The 17,194-nt window shown below is 52.9% G+C and overlaps 6 protein-coding genes across 6 annotated transcripts; 3 read left to right on the top strand and 3 right to left on the bottom strand.

Moving 5' to 3' along the window:
- Positions 1-1,385: 1,385 nt before the first annotated feature.
- G6M90_00g028780 (uncharacterized protein) lies at positions 1,386-3,054 on the bottom strand (the record flags this gene model as incomplete). The annotated part of the gene is made up of 4 exons (XM_014685803.1): positions 1,386-2,378; positions 2,454-2,579; positions 2,729-2,838; positions 2,964-3,054. The coding sequence occupies 4 exons, from the start codon at positions 3,052-3,054 to the stop codon at positions 1,386-1,388; spliced, it is 1,320 nt and encodes a 439-aa protein (XP_014541289.1).
- A 1,215-nt stretch (positions 3,055-4,269) lies between these two features.
- G6M90_00g028770 (uncharacterized protein) lies at positions 4,270-5,074 on the bottom strand (the record flags this gene model as incomplete). The annotated part of the gene is made up of 3 exons (XM_014685804.2): positions 4,270-4,556; positions 4,605-4,904; positions 4,951-5,074. 3 exons carry the CDS (start codon positions 5,072-5,074, stop codon positions 4,270-4,272), a joined length of 711 nt encoding a protein of 236 aa, XP_014541290.2.
- Positions 5,075-6,045: 971 nt separating this feature from the next.
- G6M90_00g028760 (uncharacterized protein) lies at positions 6,046-6,745 on the bottom strand (the record flags this gene model as incomplete). The annotated part of the gene is made up of 3 exons (XM_014685805.1): positions 6,046-6,420; positions 6,492-6,580; positions 6,640-6,745. 3 exons carry the CDS (start codon positions 6,743-6,745, stop codon positions 6,046-6,048), a joined length of 570 nt encoding a protein of 189 aa, XP_014541291.1.
- Positions 6,746-10,109: 3,364 nt separating this feature from the next.
- On the top strand, positions 10,110-10,634 carry YPT35 (PX domain-containing protein YPT35; the record flags this gene model as incomplete). Its single annotated transcript, XM_014685806.1, has 2 exons — positions 10,110-10,382; positions 10,452-10,634. The coding sequence occupies 2 exons, from the start codon at positions 10,110-10,112 to the stop codon at positions 10,632-10,634; spliced, it is 456 nt and encodes a 151-aa protein (XP_014541292.1).
- A 1,821-nt stretch (positions 10,635-12,455) lies between these two features.
- Positions 12,456-14,210, top strand: IQM6 (IQ domain-containing protein IQM6; the record flags this gene model as incomplete). The annotated part of the gene is made up of 1 exon (XM_014685807.1): positions 12,456-14,210. The coding sequence occupies one exon, from the start codon at positions 12,456-12,458 to the stop codon at positions 14,208-14,210; it is 1,755 nt and encodes a 584-aa protein (XP_014541293.1).
- A 719-nt stretch (positions 14,211-14,929) lies between these two features.
- On the top strand, positions 14,930-16,803 carry G6M90_00g028730 (uncharacterized protein; the record flags this gene model as incomplete). The annotated part of the gene is made up of 2 exons (XM_014685808.1): positions 14,930-15,638; positions 15,737-16,803. The coding sequence occupies 2 exons, from the start codon at positions 14,930-14,932 to the stop codon at positions 16,801-16,803; spliced, it is 1,776 nt and encodes a 591-aa protein (XP_014541294.1).
- Between the last annotated feature and the right edge of the window lie 391 nt (positions 16,804-17,194).

Here is a 17,194-nt window from a genome sequence, read left to right as displayed (position 1 = left end):
AGGAGTAGTATTGCGGCAGACGGCCGGTTGGCTCCGGCAGCGAGATGAACTCCATCTCGTTCATGGGGTCGTGAGATGTATGGTGTTTCTATAGTTTGTTAGTCTTAGGCTTAGGCCAAATAACGACGCTCGTTCACGAAATCAGCGTCCAACAGTGCTTCGCTATATTGACTGTGTTTCCATCTTGCCTCGCTGACCACAAGCAGCCAGACCAGTATCATCGCGCTCCAGACGAGTAAAACAGTCATGCCGAAACTGAACCTAAAAAAAGTCATGTTAGATATATGTCCGTGCGTGTGCGTAAATGCCAACGTTGAGACTTTGAAAGCAGACAAATCCTCCATAAAAGAGGGCGAACAAAACCCCCTCAAACAACACACAATCAGCGTACAAACCATGTGGTAGAACAAGCGTACGGTCGGTCCGATTCGCTGAGAGAACGAAGGAAGGGGGACCCCTAACAAAGCAAGCAAAGATCGGTGATGCACTGAGGAAGCTGATGGATAGATGAACGAATCGACGGCGACGTAAAGGAATGCACGCGAGCCGTCAACGCACAAGCGACAAAGGTGGCGGAAGTCGGGAAGCCGATAAACGTGGAGAAGGAGACGAAGGTGGAGTAAATCGGGAATTGCTGAACGCGATTGCAGCACGGGACGCCGCCACGCTGGCGCAACGACGTACCCTATAACTTGACATCAATTACAACAATTACTCACCGGACGGTACAAGACGAGCAGGCAGAATCTGCTTTTGACAACGGCGGCAGCAGTCTAACAACGGGCGGTGCAAAAGGTCGAGGTATCTCTCCAGTCTCCACGATCATCTCGATACAATGCAGGTGGTGACTTGGAGTCATGGACACAAAGTCGTCGACAACGCTAGCTTTCCATCTCACATAAAAAAAAAAAAAGCACGTGCACCTTCTTTGACCTGCACACGAGCATTGCGCTAATGCTAAACATATCCTCTACTGCACGGAGTGCCGCTCCTCACATCTAGCGCCATGAATGTAGACTACACAAAACTATAGCCCTCAAACCAAGAAAGAAAAAAATCCAGGAGGTCCCCAACGCCCATCCGAGCCAAGCCTCCTTACCCCCCGGTACGACCAGCTATTAAAAAATAGTAATACTCAAAGAATGCGCCATAGTCGTTGCCCCTTTCTAGACAATGTTTAGCGTCTACAGTGCCCATTTTCCCTACGGAATCTACAAGTGTAACCCCCCTCAGTTCCGTACACGCATGTAGAATAGGCCCGTTGCCACGTCGGATCACGCTGTTCTAACGCTGGTTGGCAAAAAAAACTGGGTCGTCGCGTCGTCCAACATTGTTGGTGTATTCCAATTCGTTTATTTTTCGATATAGTAGAGGGCATTCGGCTTTTAATGCAACTTCGTGGTGTCTCGGGCCTGTTTGTTGGCGATTTGCTTCTCCTTGGGTATCGTCAGGGCATTGATGCCGAGATAGTCGCAAATGGCGTTGATGACAAGATACGCCCAGCGAAAGTAAACCACCAATGAGAAGAAAAAGTACGCCCACAGGTAGTACAGCTCTGCGGTCGCACTGATCCGGGGCAGTCCAAACCGAGGCAGGTTCCCGAGGAACGCACCGCCGACAAGTGGTGCGAGCATCACCGTCCAGTACGGGAACGGCTGGCGAGTCAGGTGCGCCAGGATCATCTTGGTTGTCAGGCGGCCAAAGACAAACGACATGGTCAGGCAGAACAAGACCAGATGATTGTCCGTCATCAGGGTGCTATACGGCGAGAACACCCAGGCTCCCACTCCAAGCGTAAAGACGGCCATGGGCGTCCATTCAGCAAAGACGGGCGTCACGGGAAGGCCCTGCTTCTGGCGGGCCAAGGCGACATTGTACAGGCAGAAGGGGATGTGGCCGACCAGCAAGGACGAGATGATCAAGCCAACCCAGATATCTCGGAACGACGTTTGGCCAAGCATTTGCGCCAGCCCAGGCAAGCTGTCGCCCAGAGCATTGGCAAGAGGCAGAGTCCAGATATGAGGGCCCCAAATCCCAGAGGCAACCATGATGCCGCATGCAATAAGCAAGCCCTCGGTAGGGCCGTTAATGACGCCCAGATACAACGTGTGGGTGTGGTATGTCTCCCAGGTGGAAAAGAACATGGCCAGGCAAGGGCAGAGGGCCGTAAAGATGCCAGCATTCGATGTTCCCAAGCCCATGGCAGCCGTTTCGAGTAAACTGGCGAGGGTGCAATTGAGAGAGTCGATACCGTGGTCGAATAGCTCGCCGAGGCCGCTCGATGTGCCGGTCCTTCGCGCCTGCTTGCCATCAACATTGTCCATGGTCTGGTACATAAACAGGCCAAACGCAAAACTGAAATATAGCCATGTCGGTCCCTAACACAAAACAATTCGGGGTTAGCATGCGCCGTCTTGATGGACATGCGACGGGACGCGGCAAGGGGGACATACAGGTCCAACCAAGTCGGGCATAAAAATGACCAGCAGGCCAATGTTACCCAGGATGAAGAAGAATCCCAAGAGGGTAACCATATTCGGGGCAATCCATAACGGCAGAATGTTTACAAAAGCATTCCACTAGCAGTGCTGACAGTTAGCTTGGTGTGTCATTGTCGGGGAGCTTTGCCGCAGCTACCCCACGTAATGTGGCACAACTTCGACGGCGACGGCGTCAATGCCCCTGACCAAAAAAATAAAAGCAGAGAAGAGCCGGATTCCCAACGTACCCAGGGACCGAGAATATATTTCGACACGGGAGACTTGTCGACGCTCGAATACTTGTAGGACTTGAGGTGTATCAGCGCATCATCAGAGATGCACTCGGCAGCAGCTTTTTCTAGGAGGCAGGGCAGGACAGCGTTAGCGGGCAGAGCTTCGTCAGGCTTCTCCTGCACCTTGCGGGCAGCATCGCAAAGAGCAAGAAAAGGACAAATGGGGTGAAGTCAAGCGAGGGCAACGCACTGGTATTGGGAGCCATGTTGTCGGCCCGCGGTAGGAGGCTGTCTTGTTCGTACCGTGGCAGCGTGTCGTTGCTGGAGTTGTCGCCGACCATGGCGGCAGAATTCAGAAGAAGCAGCACGGCGGGAGAGGCGGTGGAGGGGCGGGTGGACGGAACAAGTATATGTACCTATTTCTTGCCTCTTCCTTGTCGAACTAGCCCGTGCCCTTTGACGCGTCTGTACCGGTGAGATGCAGGCCTGCGGTGCCTGCGTGCTCGAGAAACAAGCGTGACTGGTCCTTGCATGCAGGCTGTGATGCACGTCTTTAAGCACGACGCCAACGGGTCGACGGTACACCAATCGACAGGGAGGCGGGGATCAGAAGACAAAGCAGACTGGCAGAGGAAGAGAAGGGAGACGGGCCAGGGCAACGGGAGAACAGGGGTTCAGCCAGTCCAAGATGAGGTCCCCTTTTTTTGGTGTACGTTGTCAACAAGCCGTTGAGCCGCGGGCTTCTTTTGTTGTGGTTGAATCTCAAACATTCAATGTTCAAATCATTTACTTCAAACCACCGACGTCATAATAACATAGAATAGCACAAAAAGAAAAAAAGAAAAAAACACAAACACTCGTCCATCTCTTAAATGCCTCCGCACTCTTCCCGCTCCATGCCGCTTCTGATCGTGTGCCGCTTGCGCGTGCTCGTCTACAAAAAAACTGGCTGGGACTAATACACTTGCGCCGCCCCTGATTGGATCCTTATTTTCGTTGAGATGCACCATTGCGGCCGACACGCAAGTGGCGTTGAGCACTTCATCATGACTTGGTTGTTTTGGGCCCTGTAGCCGCATATGCCTGCAGACGGCCGCAGACGGCCAGCTTTGAACCTCGGGAACTCTCAAGACCCTGCCTGTGGAGTCTCGTGGGGAAGCCAGATGCAAACTCGTGGCTTTGCAGCATCAGCCTGTATCCTCCTGGCCTCTCCCAAGCTGCCCTTCGAGCAAGCAACTGCGTGATGGTATTCGCCATTCAGTCTGGTTGCTGACTCTGGCCCTGGCACGGCTGTTATGGGCTCGCAGTGTTCTACAACTGGACACAAGTACTACCAAAGTGTCTTCCGGGTTCTACTGATACGCCTTCATCCAATGTTCCAAACCCACTTTTTCCGCCTCCAACCTCCCAGGAACCCGCTACAGTCTGCGGCACAGTATGAGAAAGTACACACTAATGAATTGCAGTACATTATACTACAGAGGGCAATAGTTCGATACCTCATCAGGTTCAATGCTTTTCACCTCCCACAGTGCATCCTGGGACCCCGATAATGATCAATATCTAGATCTGCGAGGTCTCGAAGGTAGAATCAGGAGATACTCGTAACCATCCTGCAGCTCGCCCAATGGCCATTGTCGCTCCTGTCGAACAGAACGCAGGGTATCTAAAGGCTCCTTATGGTCGACAAAGAAATGTGTGTTTGCTCCAGAAACCATATTAACCACAGAGTTGAAGAGACTACCGCAGAGCTCCGCATCTCGTATATATGGGATTGGCGATGACTTGACGACTTCGGCGGCATTTTCGCTTATAAAGTCCAGCGATACTTTCTCGATACCCCCTGCCTACCGTTAGCACCGCAATGGCTCTGTTGTGCGGGCATACGTACTTCCAAATGCTTTCGCTGCTGTTAAACATGCAGCGGGGTGAGAACTCATGATGCCAAACACATCATCCTCATCGTTCCGAAGACTTGTAAGGAGACAAGTTGCAAGTCCTTGCTCACGGTAGTGTTTTTCAATCACTAACTGAGTGATCCAGCAGATCTTCTTGCCAGCACATGCCCAACGGCAAACGAACGCGTGTCCCGCCAGGGTTCCATTGACAGCAACCCTGGTAATTGAAGTCTGAGCGGATTCCGGCAGCAATTTCTCCCTTAGCCGCTGTCCGCTAAGTCTCACTCGTTTCCCTAGAGGAAATGTTAGTGATGAACAGGAGAAGGGCTTTCTGCTAACCTTCTCGGCTTGAACCCTTCCCCCAGATTCCGTAGTTTTCGCTAAAGAGTGTAGATGCTTCCTCCAGCACAGCATCCGTGATGTCTTTAGCAGTAAAGGTCTCGAACAAGATTTGAGAGTGCATCTTGACATCGCTTTGAATCCCGCTGGAATTCTGAGAAGCTTGGATGATAGTGAAAGTAGGCGGAATAGAGAATGTAAACTGCCTTGGGAATGCCTTGGGAGGCTTAGGCACTGCAGGAGGCCGGTGGGGTATCAAAACTAAAGTGCCTGCTAGCTGTTCAGGATTTGGACCGTGCATGCGACATTCGGAAGGCAAAGCTGGGGTATTAACTTCCTACGTAAGTAGGTACGTGACTGCCAGAGAGTCGTGAATTGTTCTGTGAATTGCTCGGCGGGCTTACTTTTTCTGATAGGTGCGCTCACGCCCTACTAGGTACCTGGCTATTAGGCCTTATATTATAATATATTATATAATAAGTAAATATATTTTAATATAAATAATTTATAATAAATACTTACTAGGTAGATAGCTGGTAGGGGAATAAGCGCACTTGGCAAAAAGAGTGAGCGCGCCGAGCAATTCACTGCTCGGGAGGCGACCGCCCCGCAACGGTAGCTGGCTACAGATTGAGTCGAACAAGTCCGGCAGAATAGCGTAGAGTGTAAAATCATCATGCTCGAGTTCCTGGGTGGTCCAAGCCCTAGAACCACAAAATCTTAACTGACTGACTGACATCGAATCTCTGAATAAGCAGCTCCTGGAGTACAATTAGTACATTGTAATATTAGTGGTGCAGCACTAGACTAGAGCTGCTCGACGCCATGTATTCCACACAAACCGAAAATGACATTCTCAACCAAATCCAGAACATTATATAGGCTAGTAGTATATTAACATCCTCCATATCCAAGGCATGTAAAATGTAAATCGACCAGGCACTTGCTGTCCGGCATAATAAACGCAAAAGAAGTAACACCCAAGCTCCTAGACTGCCCAGAATCTTCCCCAGACAGGTCGTATGCAATTCCAGACACAAGAGAGCACTACATCTCTCTCATCTTCCATCTCGTGAATATGGTCATTCTTGTCCCTTACAAAAGGGCAAAACCAGCAAAGAGACTGGTCAAGACGAAAGCCAGTCCATATGTCCGTCCAACCTCGAGCGCTGCGCCGGCGCCTTTCTTTCCATTGTCGCTACCGCCCCCGGGTGCGTTTGTGTAGATCGTGTTCGAGCCTCCCGTGGAGGTGGCTGAGGCACCAGCAGTCTTGGTCGCGTTGGGCCTGACAGGGTCCTGGGCACCACATGGGTGCTTTTGCTGGCAGTCTGACTTGCAAGCGTCTGTAGGGCAGGCATCTTTGCATTGGATTACCCACTGTGTGCAAACGAAATAGGGCAAGCTTAGCGAGTACTGGGAAACGTTTGGCTGTAGGTTGTTGCCACATAGGCAGCCATACGTGAGAGACTCCTGTAGAGAAAAGTCAGAACGTCAAATTCCAAGCCCGGGACTGAATCAAAGGCATGGATGGGTTAACTCACAGGATCACAAGTGTTGTCAATGGTGGTCCTAGGTTCCACCTGTTGGCAGATGAGGGGGCATGTAGTCATCTCCTGATCACACCAAGCCTCTATTGTGAGTGTTAGCTTCATCAACAACCCAGCATCAGAAATATTGGCTCCTGCTCACTTCTAGTGCCGATGGGTACGCTGTCGGGGTCGATGGTGTAATCGGCATTGGCAACAGCCGAGAATGAGGCGGCCACGGCCAAGAAGATGGTTCGGAACGAAGGCATTGTTTCGTCTGAGTTCGTATATGGATGAATAGATCGATGGGCAGAACAAGGAGACCTGGCTAAGTATTGGGTAAGCATCTGATGGACAATGTAGGCGGCAGTGTATAATATGAAGCAAAAAAATTGTCACATTTGGCTGAGGGTTATTGAAGCCATCAACCGCACCAGAATATGAGAGCAAAAAGAGGCCATGGCAGCACGCGGTGCTAGACAGGCCAACATTGAAGGCATCAAGCGGGTTGAGAACGGGAGCTCCTTCCTTACAGATAAATTATGTACTTGGTACGGAGTACTCTGCAGAGACGACTGAAATGCAAAATGCCAACAGCGAAGGACAATGAAGCGAAGGGCTAAAAAGAAACCAATGACGTGATTTCAAGAAGTAAAAGGGCACAGCGACGGTCAAGCAAACAAAGGCAACATGGAAAGGAGGAATCGACAATTTGAAGGCGAGCAGAGGCAACGGGGTAATTATGGTCAATGGGGTCAACTGGTCGAGCCCGTGGTGAGGAGCACTGAGGACGTCCCACGGACCAGCCCGATTGACCAGGGGGTGGACAGGGATGACAAGGATAATCGGGGGATGGCTGGGGACGGGCAAGACCTGAAATATTCGAACTTTATTTGAAGCTTTGAGAATTTGAGAAGCCAGGGGAGCTTTGGGGAACCTGAAGCTACCCTCTTTTAATCCGATCCATTGAGGCCATCAGCTCCGCGACAGCATCGACCTGTCAACAGGCAGAAACAGTCTGGTCCGAAACATGCATTCCAATAGACAAAGGTGCCTCGACAACACCCACAGCCCAAGTTCAGAAGCACAAAAGCCAAGGTGTCACTCTCTGGGGCGACGAGCCAAATAGCTAAGGGTCTCAGGTGGATAAGCCGCCCACCTTTGCCTTGTGTTTGTCCATGACAACGCAATCCACAGGTCCTGTGCGGATCAAGGTCCATCAATTGATGTCTGACTTGGACTGCGACGTCGACGACGACGACGAAGCTGCTACTCGGTACATACAGGCCATCATTGTTTCATTGCTCGAGGCTTTGGTCACAGACAGTCCTTACTCATTGAGAAATTTTGCATCTCCCCCCTCGTCTACCTACGGAGTATGGTTACGTCGGTTCGTTTCAGCATCCTCGGATCCAGCTGCGAGGTAGTTGTGGTTGTGTCTGGAATTTAGAGACCCGTCGTGGACATCTGGAGCTCCTTTTCCTGGGATAGCGGCGTTTCTTTGTGGAGGCCAAACGGTTGCCAGTACGAGCTTTCCCCCAACGGCCCCAGTCACACCAGACCAGTTGTAGGCTGGCGCCGGGCTTTACACAATTCGTTGACAGCTTGGATCTGGGGCTTTGTCGAGCTGCACGTCGTATTCCCTGCACATGTGCATTAGTAGCGTCAATATAATAGTGCTGGCCAGATAGCCAAATGCCGAGGGAGCGACCACCGGGCATAGTCTTCCGCATCATTCATCGTACGGTTCGCTGGCTTGATGAAAACTGGTCGAGTCACGAGTCACGAGTGAGGAATACGAGAGGCACTCACTGGTGACTGTTCCAGCCAAGGCGCCCGGACGAACCCGGCGGAGGCAAATTCGCAACATCTCAACAGCTCAACAGCTTAATCACCACGCATGCAAAGACGGGCAATCCTACAGCGTGATACCAATTCGGAACTCAACAGCCGAGGACAGCCGTTACATAAAGAAAGCTTGAGTTCTATGTACTACTATATGTACTGCTGAGTGACGTGGCTGTATTGTGGGGTCAAGTGTGTGTATCTTCACTTTTGTCTGCTCCGCCATGGTCTCGATGGTTACAAGCCCCTGGTTGCAGTCGGTGGCCAAAAGCCATGAGGGGGTGGCGGCACGAAGCTATCATCTATAAACTAGTACAGGTACGGAGTAATTGTCAGATGCTGAATTTGTCTCGGGCATCAGCTTGGTGCCATGACGTGATAATCACGCCCTCCTGTTGTCTTTGGCAGCATCACTTTGTTGCAGAGCCAGCTACAAAAGCCGGCATGTATGTATTGAGTTGGAAGGATTTTGCTCTCGATCAAAGCTGGCGCCATCTTGATCCTCCTCCGCATGGTGGTGCACCCAAACACGAAGGCGATACGAAGGTTTGTGTCCTCCACCCATGCAGTAGTTGCCAAGCAAAAAAGGTTGAGTGGTCGAGGGTGCCATGGCCATGGGCTCGACAGTGACGACATTATCCTACCTTCCCTACCACGCTTGCAGCTCTCCATCCAGAGGTTATTGGCTGCACTCCGTACTTTACGGGGAATGCTTTTTTTTAGATGCTATGCTCTGAGGCTCTAGGGTGGGTCCTTGGACATCAATCGACGGGCATCAGAATTGGGCGCAACACGACTGCCTCTGGTCAACCTGTGGTCTGTGGCCTGTGGCTTGCGGTGTCTGGTTGCATAATCACATGTCCGGCTGCATATGACGAGGACTTGCCATCATTCACCGCTCACTGGGTTAACAGCATCCGCGCAGGAATCATGGATGTGGACACATCAGGGGATGCTTGGATTGCATTGCTATGACAACCTCCGCGTTCCTGAAGTGGCCATGTGGCGCCCAAAATCTAGAACATATCAGCCAAAGGCACCGGAGAATGACTTTGGGACCTGGAATACAAAATGATAAGTGTGTAAGCAATAGTATCCACAACGAAATATCTCACTTTCCTTTCAAGATTCCATCGAGAGTAAATTAAAGCAGTTGACCACACTTGGTAACAGCTTGGTAACAGCTTGGCGGGATGGTTCAGAGGCGATCCCTCCAGGCCATTCGAGGCGGCCGCAGCTCGGCCCCACATCCAGATAGAGTCCGGTTGGACTTGGAAGCTTGCTACCCTTTGATGTCGCACTCTGATTGCGAAGCTTTTGATCCAGAACCAGCATGCCCGCTTGCATGAATTCCGCCCTCTCCAGCGCCCAAGACGTTGCCAATTGACAAGCCACCGACTCTCATCGGCACTCGTGTCCCGCAAAGTCTCCACCGTTCTGCGACCTGAACGAGGCTTTCGCAACGACGCCATCAGTCAGCTTCAATTTGGGGCTCGACAGCCAAGCCCCTCGGTTGCGCGAGCCCACACGCCGGACATCGTGGGACCCCGTTTTACGACACGGACAAGAAGGGACAGCTGCCGAAACACACATGAGCCACGGCTCGCACACGGCCGAATTGCGTCGGCGGTAGACCAGGAACAGCCGGTCAGCGGAAGCCAGCCTGACGACGAAACCCCGGCACCCGGATTCCCGACCGTGGATTCGGACGCTGCGACGGCGCCGTCAAGCCACAAGGCCCAGACGCACGACGACGACGACCATGTGCCGCAGGACACGGAGGACATGATGTCGTCGACACTGTCCAACAGCTCTGTCGCGAGCCCGCCGTACTGGATGAACACGCACGCGCACCAGCGCAACACGTCCAGCGTTTCGGTCGAGTCCGTCCTGCCGGCGGGCGCCATCATCCTGCAAGACAACGACACGAGCGAACACCAAGACCGAAACAATGCATGCTGGGCAAAGAGCGTCGAGGTTGTCAACTACACCGTTGTCAACGGGGGCGCAACAAGTGTCGGCGCATTTATAGTCTGGAACGTCCGTGTAGAAACTCTAAGTGTATGTTTTGCCCCCCCTTCCATCTTGCAGCTCATCTACGGTGCGTGTGCTAACTGCCGTCGGTGACAGGGAAGCTATATGAACATCCGGAAGCGATACTCGGAATTTGACGAGTTCCGCAGCAAACTGGTCAAATCGTTCCCCGGCTTTGAGGGGGCTGTGCCATCGCTCCCTCCCAAGAGTGTGATTTCCAAGTTTCGACCCAACTTTCTCGAGAAGAGGCGGACTGGCCTGCAATATTTCCTCAAGTAGGTTTTGCGCGAGCGTCTGGCTTGTTTGGGCAATCTTTTCAAGTTCCTCCTTTTTTTCACAAAGTTTTTTCTATTCATTCCCCTGGCTTCAGATGCCCAGTTTTCAACTTCTGTGTTTTGTTTTGTGCGTTTCAACTGGGGATTGTGCTGACGTGCACCGGCGCAGCTGCATATTATTGAATCCAGAATTTTCAGGATCTCCGGTCCTAAAAGAATTCCTCTTTTCTTGACGATCATGAGGCCATGAATTTCGATGGGTGAATGCCCCGGGTTTGGTGTTCAAAACGTACAAATGAGCAGACTTTGGGTATCGGACATACAAACTGTCTTATGGCAGCATCTTTTCTTGTAACTACTTTATTTCATTTTTTTTTCCTTGCTTGGATCCCAGGGGGAAAGAATTTGTCCTACATATTATTTGGTAGCGGCCAAAAGAACAAAAGTGCGCCAGTGATAACTATCGACTTGAGCGACTCTTGTGCTTGGACGGCTCGCGCGGGTCATGATCTCGCCGTCGTGGGAAGCGTGGAAGCCGGTGATGCATGATAGGCAGTGCAGGTTCATTTCGGCTCTTTCTAAGGTATGACTAATTCCAAGCGTGCTTGGCGATCAGCGTGCTCAGCCTCGCAGAATGCCTCACGGCCACGGCATCATCGGTGTTTTGGGGCCTCCGCCTCGGGCTGTGGACACGACTAGTACCGACGGCAGACAAAGGTTGGACGCGCAGTCAAACGAAATCTGAGTTGTCAGAAAGGCGTGGTACACCGTACGACGGCAATTGGGCCGGAAATCAAGAAAGAACGGCCGTTGTCTGCGTGTTTTGAAACGGGCCAGGCAGCTTTTCGTTCGGAGGCATGGTGGGCGACGGGGTCCGTGGGCTTGGGTAAGAGCCCGACCCCGGCTGCAGAGAGCAATGCCTCGTTTTCGTACGAATAGGCCGCGCTTGTTCCGAATAAATTCATGGATTCATCCCTTTCGAGCTCCGTCAGCTTACGTACTCGGTGCATATCCTGCACTTTGCGCGTATTGTTCGATACATCTTTACCAAGCCTACCAACCGATGCTGGGATACGCCACGTAGCGAGGGCTTGGAGAAAGGGTCCATCCGGCCTTGTCGAATGACTTCAACACTCATTAAAGCCACTCCATCCTATTGACCTCTTCTTGCCACGACCTCTCCTCTGCATCTGTCTTCCCGTGTTTTTTCTTTGGCTTCCCCTAACCGCGGACCTACTCTGGAGCACTCCGTATTGCATACAGCATCTAGGCCAAATTCATGACTACGCTTGCCTGCAGTGGTTCTTCTATTTTGTCCACCTTAGCATTTCCACTCCACCAATCTCGCCTCTTCAACAGACGATAGCTCCTACGAACAGCCAGCCACGTCCAACCCTCCGAAACACCAGCATTGCTAGCCCGATTTCGACGACGTTGAATTTCACAAACGTCTCGACCTACCTGCCGATTTCAGTTCTGCAGCCAAAGCACGCCGTGTTACCGACAGCCCCGACCCGCCTCCTTCTTAACCGTTACCGCAAAACAAACCCGGCCATCCTTTCTGCAGGGATCTCGGCATCGCGCATTTCGGGCTCGACTTGGAAAGCCGGCGGCGCTTCCAGGATCCCCAGCCCAAGGATTCTTTCCCATCGCCTGCTCGGGCGTCCTCCCCCACTTTATCCATCAAAACGCCTCAAGGCTCTTGGGCATCGGGCGTCACTAGCTTGCTGCGGCATCTGCTCGATGACGCCTGACGCCCCTCCAGTCCGCGAGAGAAGGCGCCTACGGTAGACTAGAATTGATAAACGGCCTCTTCCCGGGGAACATGCCGACATCTGACAGTGCTATTTCCTTCGGTGCCAGTACCAGCGCCAGTATCAGCACATGTCCGTCAGTCCCCAAGACCAAAGAATACATGGATTCCCTGGTGCTGCCGTCCCAGGCCAAGTTGGAGCACATAGCTCAGGTGCAGGAGGAGAAGGAGGTTGAAGCCCGCCGCAGAGCTCGAGACGAGTGGCGCCGGCGCTCAGCGTCTGGTGCCTCGGACGGTATCCACCACGCCGCCAGTACCGGCCATCACAAACACGAGCGTGACGAGGCCGCCAAGGTTATCCAAAAGACGTTTCGAGGTTATCGTGCCAGACGGGAGCTGCAAGGCTACAGTCTGAACGCGAGCACACGATGGGTCACGGCGGTTCGAGAAGCTCAGTTTCGCCAAGGCATAAAGCCCCACGCTACTGCTGCTTCGCCTTCTGCCGCCGACGGCGATGTTCTCGCGCTCGAGGACCCCGTTGATTATCGCCCGGCCAGTGCAAGGCAGAAGTGGAAAAAGGTAAGCTTGGTGGCCCGCCGCGCAGGACACGATGCTTCCGACTCGGAGTCTGATTCGGACGAGGGCGATTTGGAAGGCATGACGTCAGAGGAGAAAGCAGCGGCCAAGGAACGGCGTCTCAAGGCGACTGCTAAGCGACGCCAGGCTGCTCGTATGCTGGGCCTGCAGTACTTCTTGGAAATGGTGGACTCGAAGCACAGGTACGGTAGCAACTTGCGCATGTACCACGAGGAGTGGAAGAAGTCGGACACAAAGGAGAACTTCTTTTACTGGTTGGATTACGGCGAGGGCAGATTTATCGAGCTGGACACGTGTCCGCGGGATAGACTTGAGCGGGAGCAAGTACGGTACTTGTCCCGCGAAGAACGACAGTATTACCTCGTCCGGGTGGACGCAGAGGGACGTCTATGCTGGGTGAAGAACGGTGCCCGGATCGACACCACCGAACAGTTCAAGGACAGCATCCACGGCGTCGTGCCCCTTGACGATCCCACGCCGGCATTCGCGCCTACGGCCTCGCAAAACCTGCACTCACAAGACAATGATGACGACGACAACGACGACGACTCAGACTCATCCGACGAGTCCAAGCGCGAAGCCGACCGCGCCGCCAAGTACGCCGATCCCGGCTTCGACGACTCCAAGGGACTCAAGAAGGTCACGCACATTTCCGCTTCCACCATTTTCAACCAGCTCCTACGCAAGTCAGTCAAGAAAAACACGTGGATCTTCGTGGCAGACACCTCCTTCAGACTCTATGTCGGCATTAAGGACTCTGGCGCCTTCCAACACTCGTCCTTCCTCCAGGGTGGTCGCATCTCTGCCGCCGGACTCATCAAGATCAAAAAAGGCCGCCTGTCATCCTTGTCGCCACTGAGCGGCCACTACCGTCCGCCGGCGAGCAGTTTCCGCGCCTTTGTGAAGAATCTCAAGGAGGAGGGCGTGGATATGAGCCACGTGTCTATATCCAAGTCGTACACCATTCTCGTCGGGCTGGAGACGTACCTCAAGACGAGGAAAAAGGGCAAGGAGCTCGTGGGGAAGTTGATGCACGGCAAAGACAAGTTGGTTGCGCCCGAGGAGGTGCAGCGGCGGGAGGAGGAAGAGAAGGACAAGAGCGAGAGTGCGGAAAAGGAGAGGCGGGTGTTGGAGAGGGAGAGGGAGGAGGCGGACAAGGTCAAGCGGGAAATGAGCAAGAGTGATAGAGTCATGGAGAAGATTAAGAGTTTGCCGGTGCATACCAAGTGAGCTGCCGGCGCAGACGGTTGGATGTTTGTATACCCCCTATTGTTTTGAATACATTGTATGACCTTGTATTTGTGTTAATGCGTGACTGGAAATACTTGCGATGGCGGCTGATGGTAGTGCGGGTGGCTTAAGTGCGAGACCTTGGTTCGTGGATCAGGGAGAGCTAAAGTAACCACATTTCAAGTGAGAAAGGTTGACACCAGCCGCATAGACCGGCAAGTTACAGATTTTGTGATCACTGTATGTTCTAGTCTTTGCTTTGCGATCATTTTGAAATGTAAGGCTCCTCCTATTCGGCTCATTCGTAAACCAAGGTATAGGGTAGAAAACCTCGGCTTGGCACGCCAACAACAGAACGCGTAAACTACAGGGCGGGTGGATTCACAGTGCTCAACATTGAAGGGCGACAGCACGCTAGGCACTGAGGGGCACTGGACGCCGGCAGGCACGACCGCTGGAATCGCACAGGCTAGAAGTGGGCGCCAGCGGGCTTCAGGGCACCCACATCGCTGATTGCCCACCAACCACACCGAAAGCATCTCGCATCCAGCACTAGACCAGACGTCGACAGCAGGGGCGGAAAAAAAAAACAAAAAAACAGATCAGCAAGCAGCAGAGACGGAAAACCGCCATCGAGAAATCAAGGACGCTTCGTCTTGATCGCGAGACTGACCTCAGCAGACGGCGACAGACAATGCCAGGCCTCGTCCTCATCGTCAATGGCCTCCGTCACCCGCTCCAACCGGCGAGCTGAGGGCCTTCACCATGCCCATGGCCATCCCCATCCCCATCATCATCCGCACCCGCACCCGCACACGCATCATCTCGCCAGCCCCCTCACGCGTCCGGCCAACCCGGCCGCCAGCCTGTTTGCCTCGAGCGACGGTGCAGGCCGAGGCGGTCGTCAGAAGCGAGCCCTCGACCCTGCCGACCGTGAAATTGATGCCTTGAAGCCCAAAAAGACGAGGATCGCCGTGGAAATACTCTCCAGACACCAACCGCCGCCCGTCCAAGGGGTGCGGGCCTCGACCGTTGTCCAGCCTCCGTTTCCGCCGATACCGCTTGCACCACCGCCAGCCGTGGCAAACACAACCATACAAAAGCCCATCCCGACGACCGCGGGAGTCGCGCCGCCGGTCCTGATACCTCCTGCGGCCAATTCCAACGCAGTGTTGGCTCCGCTCGTGACTGCTGCCCTCAAGCCGAAACCTCCCGTTCCCGTGGAGCAGGAGCCAAATATCACAAAACACCAAGCCAAGGTCATCAATGGCATCCGAGCGGAGCTTGACCGGCTGCAGCCACAAGCCCCGTCTACCCGCGAACAGGGGCGCAAACTACGCTCTCAGGAGGCTACTAGATTCAAGAGTGACTTGTCTGCCTACTTTCCAGACTACGACGAAGTGATTGGAAATGATCCCAAGGAGCAACGTATGTATGCGTCACTGTGCCGAATTCTTCTGGCACAGCTATCCTCCTTTTTTTCTCTTTTCTTTGTGTTTTGCGCATCGTGCTCACATGGTGTGCAGACTTGTTGAACCTTGAAACCCCAATTGTTGTGGTTGACTCGAATCCTCGACGCGTCATCACGGAAGCCCAGCGTGGAGGAGCACGGGTGCAGCAGCAAAGCGGCATCTTTGAATTCCCAGTCCGTGGATATGGCGATTCTTTATACACCGACGTTTTTGATTCGCAAAGAATCGATTTCAAGTTCTTAGAGACCCAACAAACTAATAAAAACCTCGACGACCCATTGCCGGATAGTCTCTTTGAGCCTTCGCATAAGAGAGCAGAGCGACTAGAGCGGTCCATACGTAACTCCGAAAAGGGTCGTGCCCAGCATGAGAAGGACCAAATAATTCGGCTTTTGGAGGGTCTCCAGGGCCACGATTGGCTGAGAATAATGGGAGTTAGTGGTGTAACAGAGACGAGGAAGAAGTCCTTTGAGCCCGCGCGTGCTCACTTTGTCAAGGGCTGTCAAGGCATATTAGAAAAATTCCGAACATGGAATTTGGAAGAGAAGCGGCGAAAGCTAGAGAAGGAGAAAGTGTTGCAGGCCGAGCAAGAGGCTGCGCTGGCTCAACAAGAGGAGGTCGAGCAGGAAGAACCCCTCAAGGCAGATGAAATTGAGGATTCAGCCGCAGAAGACGACGTCGACGAGAGTGACGACAACCGAGGAGACACCAAAATGGAACATGACGCAGACCAAGTCTTGGAAGACACTGAAGAAGAGGTTGTGACATCACAGAGCGATACCAGTGATGCGTCACCTGCCAAGCAGCTTCGTCAAGAGGCCCTGGCAAGATCACAGTTGGCAGCAGCAAATGCTAGAAAGCTCAAAGCGCCGCTACGGTCTACAACCCCCAAATCAGCAGACGCGCAGAAAGAATTTACTTCCTTTTTTGGCAAGAAATATGAACGAGACAACGCCCTAAACCGGTCACGTCGCATCGGCCGCAAGGTGTTAGCCTGGGGCCATCCTATTCCAGACCTGGAAGAAGCCGACTTTGTCTTACCGGAAGAGTATCGCGACGAGGAACTGCTCAAGTCCAGGGCACGCAAGAAACGGAGAGACAAGCGTAGTGGCAGGCCCTAATACCGCTACACGCCGAGGTAACTTTCTCCTTTTCAGTCCCTGATACCCAAGCCACCCCGAGACATGGCCGTGTGTTCGCTCACGCTTTGCCTTTTTTTCATTGTTTAAACTTTCTTCATGTTTGCGTGGCGTTGGGGTCCAAGGGTCCGGGTCTCCAGCTCAGAGACTACTGTCAGAACCTTCTAGTGTAGTATATATTTCACGAGTTTGTGCATTATCAACTGTGGAACATTTGTTTACCACACAGGGCCGGGGCATGAGGCGTGGCATGGGATTGGCAACAGGACGAGTTGTCGTTGATTTTGAGCGTAACATGAGCTGGACTGCACCACTAGCATATGAGCTTACAGGTACATAAGATAACGGATGAACTGTATCCATGTACGGAGTA

The sequence above is a fragment of the Metarhizium brunneum genome, chromosome 1 (genome assembly GCF_013426205.1).
Source record: "Metarhizium brunneum chromosome 1, complete sequence".
NCBI lineage: Eukaryota > Fungi > Ascomycota > Sordariomycetes > Hypocreales > Clavicipitaceae > Metarhizium > Metarhizium brunneum.
The sequence above is the reverse complement of the archived record's forward strand: the minus strand, read 5'-3'. Positions and strand labels throughout refer to the sequence as shown.